The sequence below is a fragment of the Ailuropoda melanoleuca genome, chromosome 10 (assembly GCF_002007445.2).
Source record: "Ailuropoda melanoleuca isolate Jingjing chromosome 10, ASM200744v2, whole genome shotgun sequence".
Classification (NCBI taxonomy): domain Eukaryota; kingdom Metazoa; phylum Chordata; class Mammalia; order Carnivora; family Ursidae; genus Ailuropoda; species Ailuropoda melanoleuca.
Window position 1 is genome coordinate 4705093 of NC_048227.1, and position 12404 is coordinate 4717496.

The window sequence follows — 12404 nt, forward strand, 5'->3', positions numbered from 1 at the left end:
TCTGCATGACCTAGAAACTCTAAAACAATATTGAATAATTGGTGGGAAGAGCAGGCAGATTTTAAGGGAGTTGCTTTTGGTATTTCACTTGCAAAAATCATATATACTACCTCTTTTTAATAGTCTCTTATGTTTAGGTAGTTTCCTTGCGTTATTATAGAAATGATTGCTGAATTTCATCAGATACCTTTCTAGCATCTTGATAATGACCGATGGTCTTTCTCCTGTGATTTGCTGGTGTCATGAATTGTGTTTATAGACTTTCTAATGTTGAATCTTCCTTGGATTCTTGGACTAAGCCCGGTTTGGTCATGGCTGTCACCTGTTCGTTTGCTTTTCATCTCCCTTACCCCAGAGCTTAGAGCTGAGTGAGGTCCCAAATCACATGTTACCCGTCTGGTTCTGAACTCGAAATCTGCACACTGTTCTTGATCCGCTATTCCCCAAAGCCAGCATATCAGCAAGCCCTTTTGGCCTCATATCTATAATATATTAAAAAAAAACTTTTTAAATTATCAGAGTAAAGTACACATAACATAGCACCCAGGTGACTCAGTGGGTTAAGTGTCCAACTCTTGATCTCAGCTTGGGTCTTGATCTCAGGGTCGTGAGTTCAAGCCCTGCACTGGGCTCCGTGCTGGGCTCCATCCTGGGTGCGGAATCTGCTTAAAAAATGTACACAGAAAATTTCCTCTTTTAACCACTGTAAGTGCACAATCCAGTGGCATTAAGTACACGCACCCTGTTGTGCCACCATCACTGCTATCAATTTCTAGAACTTTTTCATTGTTCCAGACAGAAACTGTGCAGAATAAACTGTCACCTTCCATGTCCACCGCCTTTCGCTGTTTCCTCCTGGTTGTTAGCTCCCCGCACAACCTCTTCACGCAGCATCCAGCCAGAGTGCTCTCTGCACAATGTAAATCTGACCTTGGCCAACTCCCCTCTTGGAGGTCTGGATTTTACTGTAGCCCCTGAGCCTCTGTCTCCTTTTCTCTTCCTCCCTCCGTCCTGTGCCCCAGCTGGGCCACCCTCCTTTCTGTTGGCTGAACTTGAGCTGTCGAGCTCTTTCCTGCCTCAGGGCCTTTGTACTTGCTGTTCTCTCTTCCCAGGATTCTTCACAGGGCTGTTTGTTTCACGACCTGCGGGTCTCAGTACAGCTCCCATGTCCTCCAAGAGGGCTCTGCTCTGACCGCCTGTACGTAGCAGCCTACTTATTGTCAGCCGCGTTCCCTGATCACGTCTTTCCCAAAAATTGAACATGATTGGGATTTACCTTGTTTGTGTGTTTCCTGTGTGCTGTCTGTGTCTCCTCCGTGACCTATGAGCTCCCCCGAGGGCAGGAACTTTCCAGTCTTGTTCACGGCGCCAGGCCAGTGCTTAGAAAGGGGCACAGTGGCGCTTCAGGGAACGTTTGTTGAGTGAATAAACATGAGATATCTTCACTGTACTTCTTCCCTGATGTTATTATGATTTCGCCCACTGTCACTTCAGTTTGCTCACGCCACTCATTGCCTTGAGCTTTATTTCTTTGTAGCTACGAAGGGGAAAAAGTCCGTGGACTCTATGAGGGAGAAGGCTTTGCGGTCTTTCAAGGAGGCTGCACCTACCACGTGAGTGACACATTTCGGGAGCGGGCAGGGAGGAAGGTTAGAATGTTCTGTGAGAATTTCAGATTTGTGTCTTCAGAAAAGTCCATGGATTCTCCAAAAGAAATTGGAAGTACTTAATGCTGATTTATTTCGATTACCTGTTCTAAGGTAAAGCATGGCTCCTTACAACTGAAGTTGTCGTTTTTTAAAAGATTTTATTTATTTGTTTTTAAAGATTTTATTTATTTGTTTTTAGAGATTTTATTTATTTGTCAGAGAGAGAAAGGGAGAGAGCACAAGTAGGGGGGCGGCAGGCAATGGGAGAAGCAGACTCCCCGCTGAGCAGGGAGCCTGATGCGGGGCTCGATCCCAGGACCCTGGGGTCATGAACTGAGCCGAAGGCAGACGCTTCACCAACTGAGCCACACAGGCGCCCCTAAAGTTGTCATTTTAGGTTGTTTTCTTTTCCTGATTTTTATTTATTGTACAAACAACATCAAGGTGAGTCAAGTAAATGAGAGTAAAATCCCAGTATGGATCCTTTCCTGGTAAGTATTTTGGGTGTGCTGTGTGTCCCTCTTATTCCGTGAATGGAAAGAAGGAAGTATCCGCGTTCACGTGGGCCTATTGACTTTGCAGATCACGTCGTGAATCTTTTTTCACTTATGAATACGTTGCTGTATTGCTGCATATTAAATATTTCATGGTGAAACACACATTAAATTTACCATTGTAACCATTTTAAGTGTGTAATTCAGTAGCATTACCTGCATTCCCATCATGGTAGAGCCTTCCCCACCCTCCATCTCTGGAACTTTTCATGTTCCCAGGCTGAAATTCTGTCCCCATTTAAACACTGACCCCCATTTCTTCCTCTATAAATATAAAATAGACTTTATTTATATTATGATATTTTATTTATATATTTAATTATATAATATATAATATATATTATATAACATAAATATAATATGTTATATATATATTGCATAGCGTTCTGATTTACTACTCAGTACTGTACCATAATTATTAGATAGTTTGAGGCGGTTTCATGTTTTTGCCGTCGTTAATAATGACGTGATCATTCAGATTACCAAAGAAACATGTACTTGTCCTAAGAACAAGTTGTTGCGGTCAGGGTCCTAGAGCATGGGTTTCCATACCCTGATTCCCCCCCCCGCCAAACATACGACACCTTCTTATTCCTGTGTCATAAAACCTCCTAGAAAGGCCATTATGGCTGAATGATACTCACTAAGGCGACTGTCCTGTCGGCCTTCGCCAGTTTTGGATTAAGCAGCTGCGTTCATCTTGATCAGAATCTTCTTTCAGAATCAGAATCTTCTGGCAGCCCTGGTGTGTGAACACTTCGACACGATCCCCGGTTCTTGATCACCCGGGCTCAGCCCCTCCCAGGCTGCTGAGGACGCGGCGTCAGCTCCGACTACCCGAGAGGTGCTTGGCTTAGTCCCCCCCAGCTCAAGCCTGGCCCACTGGCCTCCCGTGGGGGCAAACACCCTCCATTTCTAGAGGCTCTCCTCCCCACCCACTGCCTGCTACTTGCTGTGTAAGCTTTCCGTAGTTTCCTCAGACTCTTTTGATTAAAAATAATCATCACTCAGATCTTCTTTAAGCTGTGAGAGAGGCGGACCCAGCAGAATGACTCGGTAGCCCCGGGCCCCAAGTCATGAGGCCCCGGGTTTGCCACGTATTTACATCACAATCCCCTCAAGATAGACATGAAACCAAACACTTCATGAAACCTTTGCCTTTACCACGTAGAGGCAGTGAGATCCTTTCTAGTCCAGTTTGTTAAAACACTGGTTGTTGTGACCCTGATGGATCCCATAGTCACTCACAAGAGCCAGCCCACAGTTGGAGAACCATAGGCTGCCCCATGTTTTCCTCCGTCCCAGCCTGACTGTCGCGAACCCGGGCTCATAACCTAACGTGTCTTCTTGCTGGTGAGCTGGGGCTGAGGTTCCCCAGAGAAGCGTGGTCCAGGGGACCAGCAGCATTACCTGGGAATTTTTTCAAAATGCACACTCTCGGGCCCCAGCCCAGACCTGCTGATGAATCAGTCTCGGGGGTGGGCCCAGCAGCCTGTGTTTTCACAATCCCCAGGCGACTCCCAGGCATGGTAGAGTCTGAGAACTGCCAGGGTGGGGTGCTGTTGACGCAGGGTGTGTCCTCCCCTGCACACAGCCCGCCTCTAACCAGGTGATTGATTCCGAGGAAGAACTGGACGTCTTCTTACCCTTCTTTTCTCTGGCAGCATTTAGACATCCAGGTGTGCTAAGCTGTTGGTGACTACTTCCTATATGTTAACAGACACTAAATAGAAGCGGACGATACTGACGACCATAGATCGAGTACATGTAAGAATATGTCCGTACACGCGGACACACCCACCTGGACAAATCCCAGCAGGGAAAACAGACAAGCATGAAACTTACAAATGGAGTAGTTGCTAATATCCACATCATGGTTTTCACCAGGTCTACCTAGTTTAAATAATTTTTAAAAATCCTTGCACTGTGACATGCAAAACCAAAAGCATGTGAATATTTTTGAACTGTGGCCTTTTTTGCCACTTAATCAGGACAGGAAGGCACAGACCGAATTTATAACTCACGTTTAACCGTTGCATAGGGCCGCTTGCTGTACGTTTTGGGGAATTTGGACGAGCATATTCGTACAGGTGAAAGGGGGGAGAAGGCTCCATCCTAAGACCTAAAATCATGGTGGCAGGTGGCATGTAGAATGAAGGACTGGTCCTAAGGGTTTGTTGTTCTGTTTTGAAGGGTATGTTTTCAGAAGGACTCATGCATGGACAAGGGACTTACGTTTGGGCCGATGGACTGAAATACGAGGTAAAGCACGTAATGTGTTACGGTTTTAAGGTGTAATTAATGAAACTTAATGGTCCGCTTCCCGCAATGAAACATACTCCTTCATAAAAGTGATCCAGTACATGGGTTAAAAAAAGTCCGGAGAACCAGAGACTGTAGGTGAAAAGTGACTCATTACCGCACAGGCTCCTCTGGTGATCGTTACCTGTTTCATCTGTACGTTCTGGAGGTCTCTGTGTTCTCTGTGTGTTTTTGTATTTGGCCTCTCTTACTCTTCACAAACACAAATAGTTCATTATACGTTCTCTTCTGTACCTTTATTTTTGTGGAGATCAAACCATAGCCATCCCTCCAGCTCCAGCTATCTTTACTGGCTGCTTCTATTCCTCTGTTGTGGGTCCCCCTTAACCCGTCTTGCTGGTTTAAAGGGAATGTGCGTTTTTAGATGGATTTTGCTAGGTTATTCTAGACGTTGCGATTGCAGAGCTGCTCCTGACATCATTTGTAAGGGGTAATGCAGATATTTAAAACACGTGCCTGTAATCCACATATTCAAGTAGCAGCCAAGTGAGGGAAACTGAGGCAGATTTGGGCCAGTTGGGCTGCTCACTGGGGCTGCACAGTGGGAGACCAGCTTAGAGGAACAGGGGAGCCTGAGGTTCTGGTGGTTTGGGGCCACCCTTTCCAGGGAAACTCTTTTCCCCCAACACACTGCCTCTAGCCTGTGGGCCTAGGTTTATTTCTGGCAGCTCTCAGGCGGGAGTCCTTCTTGTAGGCACAGACCCTACCACACCAGCCTAGACGGGAGGCTTTATGGGAAGGATTGGAACCGTCACAAAAGTACCTTCAGAGAAGTCAGCCGGCCTTGTGGGATCCAGCCGGCGCTCAGGCCAGGTCGCCCTGTCCCCTTCTTCCCGCTGGCTGCCTGCCTGCCTCTGGTGAGCTCACATTCCCGAGAGAGAATCCAATGGCTCAGGGCTGCCATCCTGGCCCCAAGCAGCGCGGATTTTCCGGGAGGCACCCACGGGGCTGGCAAGGCGGCAAGAAGCGTTTCCATCAGTTGATCACCAAGCTGGGCTAATCACCGGAGTCCCCTGGAGAGAACACTAGACGCTCACGCGCCCGAGGCCGCCTGTTTGGCTCTTGGACCCTTGTCTACACACAGCTTCTGGCTGTTTTATTCTGCTGGGGCTTCTGCCCAGGGGAGGGGAGGTGAGAGAGGATGGGGTGTGTAGAGAAGGAAGGAGGAGAGTGGAAACTGGGGGTGTGGGGGAATACTCCACTGCTTCCACGGAGGAGAGACAGGAATAGTATCCAGTAGTCAAGGAGATGTCAGAAACCGCCCACAGAATTTGGGGTCTCTCCCCTGCTTTCTCTCTCTCACTCTCTGGGCCGTTTTGCCCTAGGGGGAGTTTGTGAAGAACACCCCCATGAACCACGGCGTGTACACGTGGCCGGATGGCAGCACCTACGAAGGAGAAGTGATCCACGGCGTGAGGCAAGGATTTGGTATGTTCAAATGCAGCACGCACCCCGTGTCCTACATCGGCCACTGGTGTCACGGCAAGAGACACGGGAAGGTGGGTGAGGCAGCCCCGTGACTCCCGTCCATTGATAGGATGAACAAACACAGAGGGTGGGAGGTGGGGGCTGGTGTGAAAGTATTTTCACTTTCTGTTGATTGATAGGAAATTCACATCACACGAAATGGACCATTTTGGAGTTAGCGGCGGGTGGCATTTAGGGCACTCCCAGCGTTGTGAGAGCTCCACCTCTCTGGTCCCAGAACATTTTCATCAACACTCCAAAATAAAACCTGTACCGGCTCTGCAGATATTCCCCGCCCCGACCCCCTGGCGGCCCCCAGTCCGCTTTCTGTCTCTACGGGTTTACCTATCCTGGACGTCTCATAGGAAGGGAACCCTACTGTGTGTGACCTTCCGTGTCTGGCTTCTTCCACTCAGCCGCATGTCTTTGGGATTCTTCAACGTTGTAGGTACTTAATTCCTTTTCGTGGCCGAATAATAATAGTCCAGTGTATGGATGGACCACATTTTGTGTATCCACTCATCCATCAACAGACAGTGGGGCTCTCTTCATCTTTGGGCTTCTGTGAAAAGCGCTGCTATGAACGTGCGTGTAAGGGCTTATCTGAGTACTTGCTCTCAGTTCTCTGGCAAATAAACCTAGGAGTGGAACGTGGGAACGGGCTGTTTAACATTTTGAGGACCCTCCAGACTGTTTCCCACTGCAGCTGCACCAGTGTGCCCTCTCGCCGGTGATGCACGTTACTTTCACTTCTTTTTTTTTTTTTAATTTTTTAAAAAATGTATTTGATAAGAGTGAGAAAGGGAGCATAAGCAGGGGAAGGGGGAGAAGCAGACTCCCCAGCTGAGCAGGGAGCCCGATGCGGGGCTCGATCCCAGGACCCTGGGATTGTGACCTGAGCCAAAGGCAGACGCTTAACTGACTGAGCCACCCAGTGCCCCACATTACATTCACTTCTAAGCAAGGTTGCTGCTCCTGGCACTGTTGTCTTGCTTTTTGTATAGGATGATCAAATACTGTAGCCCTGTTTTTGGAAACTGTTGTAAGAAAAGAAACCCTCTACCACTATAATCGTCACTCTGCTCAGATCTAGACTGCTCTGTCTGTTGTATTCTCTTTTCTTTTCTTCCCCTCCCATCCCCTCCGGGTCGTGGGATTGAGCCTGGCATTGGGCTCCGCTGGGTGTGGAACCTGCTTGGGATTCTCTCCCTCTCCCGCTCCTGCACTCTCCCTGTTCCTGCAAGTGCGCGTGCACTCGCTCGCTCTCAAGAAAAAAAGGGGGGGCGGATCTTTGATTGTAGAGAAGGCGCTACTGCTCACTTTAGGTAACAACAGAACAGAATTGTTTAGGTACTTACTTGACTTGAAGTTACCGAATATAACCGAATATAACGTATAGACCGAATGTAATGGCTGTAGGCATTCGTGCCTTAATGCGAACCCTTCGTTGTTAAGGAGGAATTGATGAGTGAACAGCGCATTCTCATGTGGGGGCTATCTTACCATCTGCTTGATTCCAAGACAGAAACCTACGACGGATGAGGGGCCTTGCCCAAGTATGACATTGACTTCTGTGTGGTTTAGACTCCCTAAATTCATATATTTTTAAAATCTTTACCTGTAATAAACATTTGTTTTATGAGGCTCGATTTTTTTTAAACGATATTATTTGTTTTAGGGCTCTATTTATTACAACCAAGAGGGTACCTCCTGGTACGAGGGGGACTGGGTGTACAACATCAGAAACGGCTGGGGGGTCCGATGGTAGGTATCGCTGCTGCCACAAGTGGGGTGTGGGTGAAAAGTGTGTGGGGGGGCCCAAATAATTTTCACTTAGGCGACTTAAAGATAAGGTACAGAGGGGCGCCTGGGTGACATAGTCAGCTGAGTGTCCAGCTTTTGATTTCAGCTCAGGTCATGGTCTTGGGGTCGTGGGATCAGACTCCACGTCGGGCTCCACACTGGGCGTGGAATCTGCTTAAGACTCTCTCTCTCTCCCTCTGCCTCTCCTCTTCCCCTGTTCACGCATGCTCTTTCTCTCCCGATCTCTCTCTCAAATAAATAAAATCTTAAAAAAAAAAAAAGGTGTAGAAATTCCAGGGAATACATTTTCTATATAAGCAGGGTGGAATATTTAAATTCACCCCAGTATAATCTCCATAATGATGAAAAAATTCTATGGAAAATTTAGAGAAACATTATTATTTTTTTTTAAAAACTTTTAATTTTTTTTTTTAAAGATTTTTTTAATTTCTTTATTCGACAGAGATAGAGACAGCCAGCGAGAGAGGGAACACAAAGCAGGGGGAGTGGGAGAGGAAGAAGCAGGCTCATAGAGGAAGAGCCTGATGTGGGGCTATCCCATAACGCCGGGATCACGCCCTGAGCCGAAGGCAGACGCTTAACCGCTGTGCCACCCAGGCGCCCCTAGAGAAACATTATTTTAAATGAGGTTTAATAATACAGTTTCATTTTATCACAGGTAGAAACTGTCTTTGTTCTCTATTCATCATGGATACCTATTACTGTATGTTTTTGGAAGACTCTTGACACGTTTGCTTGATTTTATTTTATTTTTTTAATAAAGATATTATTTATTTATTTGACAGAGAGAGAGGGCACAAGCAGGGGAGCAGCAGAGGGAGAGAGAGAAGCAGGCTCCTCACTGAGCAGGGAGCCCAGTGCAGGGCTCGATCCCAGGACCCTGGGATCATGACCTGAGCTGAAAGCAGACACTTAACCAATGGAGCCACCCAGGCGCCCCCATTTGCTTGCTTTTAGATCGAGTTGATAGAGTCAAACATTTTAAGGGTTGGAATAATTGGGGGCGAAATGTCAACTAATCATAATCCCATAGGGAGTTAGTTTTAAAAGATTTACAATCTCTGCACTTATCCACTTTCTCACCTTATTAAATGATCCAAGGATTTAATAAAGTGGTTTATCCTACCCCTAAGGAGATGATTTCCACTGACCCCATGCCTATCCATTGAATTTAAGAAGACTGTATGGACATAAGGGTTGGATTTCTTCCAACGTGTTAAGAGAAGAAGTTCAAAAGAAAGTCTTCCTAAAGATAAGTATGGTATATAAAATAACTGATTGCTTTCCATTTTTTTTTTTTGGTCCCAGTTACAAATCTGGAAACATCTATGAAGGTCAGTGGGAAAACAACATGCGCCACGGGGAGGGCAAGATGAGGTGGCTGACGGCGAACGAGGAGTACACGGGCCAGTGGGAGATGGGCATGCAGGTACGGCGCCAGCTCGTGTGACCCGAACACGTCCACGTGGGGACCCTGCTGTTCCTCACTCAGCACCTGGGTCGCTCTGTATACCATCCGGTAACTAAACCTAAGCTCTGCTAACTTCAGAATCCCAAAGGATGATTTCTTGGTCCAAACCATCTTTTTTTAAGTACCGTTTCATCATTTAGCTTTCTCTAAAGATCTTATGCACAAGTGAGGTCCTGGCATGGGCAAATCGTAATTCCCACTGCTCATGTGCGGACCAAGTCTGTTGTCTACACCTGAGAAGCTGTGTATTTCCCACACAGAAAAGAAAGGCTTTATATGGTCAAGTTTATATAGTTTATACAGCCAAGATTTTCTAATAACATCTGCATAACCTAATAATATCTTCTTAATCCCCATCACCTGCTTCCCCCATCCCCCCACCCACTTCCCTCTGGTGACCAGCAATTTGTTCTCTGTAGTTAAGATTCTGTTTCTTGCTTGGAGTCTCTCTTTCTCTCTCATTTTTTCCCTCTTTGCTTGTTTGTTTCTCAAATTCCACATAGGAGTGAAATCATGATATTTGCCTTTCTCTGACTGACTTATTTCACTCAGCATTATGCTCTCTAGTTCCATCCATGTCATTGCCAAGGGCAAGATTTCATTCTTTATGGCTGAATAATATTCCGTTGTATATAATTGCCACATCTTCTTTATTCATCAGTTTATAGACATTTGGACTCTTTCCATAATCTGGTTATTGTAAGTAATGCTGCTATTGGGTGCGTGTATCCCTATGGATTAGTGTTTCTGTATTCTTTAGGTAAATATCTAGTAGTGTGATTGCTGGATTGTAGGGTAGCTCTAATTTTAACTTTCTGAGGAAACTCCATTCTGTTTTCCAGAACGGCTGCACCGATTTGCATTCCCACCAACAGTGCACGAGGGTTCCTTTTTCCCCACATCCTCGCCAACACCTGCTGTTTCTTGTGTTGTTGATTTTAGCCATTGCGACTGGTGTGAGGTAGTATCTCATTGTGGTTTGGATTTGCGTTTCCCTGATGACGGGTGATGTTGAACACTTTTCATGTGTCTGTTGGCCATCTGTAGGTCTTCTCTGGAAAAATGTCTGTTCATGTCTCCTGCACATTTTTTATCTGGATTGTTTGTTTTTTAGGTGTGGAGTTTGGTAAGTTCTTCGTGTATTTTGGATACTAACCCCTTACCAGATACGTGATTTGCAAATTTCTCCTTGCATTCCATAGGTTGCTTTTTAGTTTTTGATTATTTTCTTCACTGCGCAGAAGCTTTTTATTTTGATGAAGTCCCACTAGTTTATTTTTGCTTTTGTTTCCTTTGCCTCAAGGGACAAATCTAGTAAGAAGTTGCTATGGCTGCTGTCAAAGAGGTTAGTGCCTGTGTTCTCTTGTAGGATTTTTATGGTTTCAGATCTCACATTTAGGTCTTTAATCATTTTGGATTTATTTTTGTGTTGGTGTTAAGAGATCCAATTTCGTTCTTTTGCATGTTGCTGTCCCCTTTTCCCAGCACCATTTGTTGAAGAGACTTTTTCCCATTGGATCTTCTTCCCTGCTTTGTCGAAGATCAGTTGATTGTATAATTATGGGTTTATTTCTGGATTTTCTGTTCCATTCATCGTGTTTATTTTTGTGTTGGTACCGTACTGTTTTGATCACTGCAACTTTGTATTATAACTTGAAGTCTAGAAGTGTGATGCCTCCAGCTTCGCTTTGCCTTTTCAAGATTGCTTTGGCTATTTGCGGTCTTTTGTGGTTCCATACAAATTTTAGGATTGTTTCTTCTAGCTCTGTGAAAAATGCTGTTGGTACTTTGATAGAGATTGCTTTAAATGTGTAGACTGCTTTGGATACTATAGACATTTTAATAATGTTCTTCCAATCCATGAGCATGGAATGTCTTTCCATTTCTTTGTGTCCTCTTCAGTTTTTTTCAGAAATGTTCTATAGTTTTCAGAGCACAGGTCTTCCACCTCTTTGGTTAGGTTTATTCCTAGGTATCTTATTGTTTTTGGTGCAGTTGTAAATGGGTTTGTTTTCTGAATTTCTCTTTCTGCTGCTTCATTATTGGTGTATAGAAATGTAGCAGATTCCTGTAGATTGGTGTTGTGTCTTGCGACTTTACTGAATTCATGTATCAGTTCTCACAGTTTTTTGGTGGCGTCTTTCAGGTTTTCTATGTAAAGTATCATGTCATATACAAATAGTGAAAGTTTTACTTCTTCCTTACTGATTTGGATGCCTTTTATTTCTTTTGCTGTCTGATTGCTATGGCTAGCACTTCTAGTACTATGTTGAATAACAGTGGTGAGAGTGGGCATCCCTGGCTTATTCCTGACCATGAGGAAAAGCTCTCAGGTTTTTTTTTTTTATCATTAAGAATGATTTTAGCTGTGGGTTTTTCATATATGGGCTTTATTATGTTGAGTTACATTCCCTCTAAACCTATTTTGTCGAGGTGTTTATCATGAATGGATATTGTACTTCGTTAAATGCTTTTCCTGCATCTGTTGAAATGATCATGTGGTTCTTATCCTTTGTCCTGTTGATGTGATGTCTCACATTGATTGATTTGCAAATATTGATCCACGCTTACAACCTAGAAATAAATTCCACTTGATTGTGTGAATGAGGTTTTGTGTGTGTGTGTGTGTGTGTGTGTGTGTGTGTGTCTGTGTTTTAAGAGAGAGGGAGTGGTGTGTGAGTGGGGCACAGGGAGAGAGAGAATCCAAAGCGGGCTCCACACTCAGTGCAGAGCCCAACATGGGGCTCAATGTCTCGACCCTGAGATCATGATCTGAGCCCAAATCAAGAGTCGGACGCTTAACCGACTAAGCCACCCATCTGTTTGCTCTTGAATAAGTTTTGGAAGTTTGTATTATTGAAAGAATTTGTCCATTTCATAGAAATTTATTGGTACAAGGTTGTTCATAATAGTCTCTTATGTGGATGTCTATGTGGCTCGGTAGGTTGGGCATCTGCCTTCAGCTCGGGTCATGATCCCAGGGTCCTGGATCTAGTCCCGAGTAGGGCTCCCCGCTCAGCGGGGAGCATGCTTCTCCCTCTGTCTGCTGCTCCCCCTGCTTGTGCACGCGCTCTCTCTCTCTGACAAATAAATAAATAAAATCTTTTAAAAAAATAA

At 45.2% G+C, this 12404-nt stretch overlaps 1 protein-coding gene across 1 annotated transcript in view; it reads left to right on the top strand.

Annotated features, from left to right (window-relative positions):
• LOC100478867 (radial spoke head 10 homolog B) overlaps window positions 1–12404 on the top strand; it is a 53530-nt gene that overhangs the window by 5913 nt on the left and 35213 nt on the right. Inside the window, exons 3-7 of the mRNA XM_019808280.2 lie at window positions 1538–1613; window positions 4397–4465; window positions 5851–6024; window positions 7671–7756; window positions 9125–9245. Coding sequence (XP_019663839.1) covers window positions 1538–1613; window positions 4397–4465; window positions 5851–6024; window positions 7671–7756; window positions 9125–9245 — 526 coding nt within the window. The remainder of the gene's footprint in view (window positions 1–1537; window positions 1614–4396; window positions 4466–5850; window positions 6025–7670; window positions 7757–9124; window positions 9246–12404) is intronic.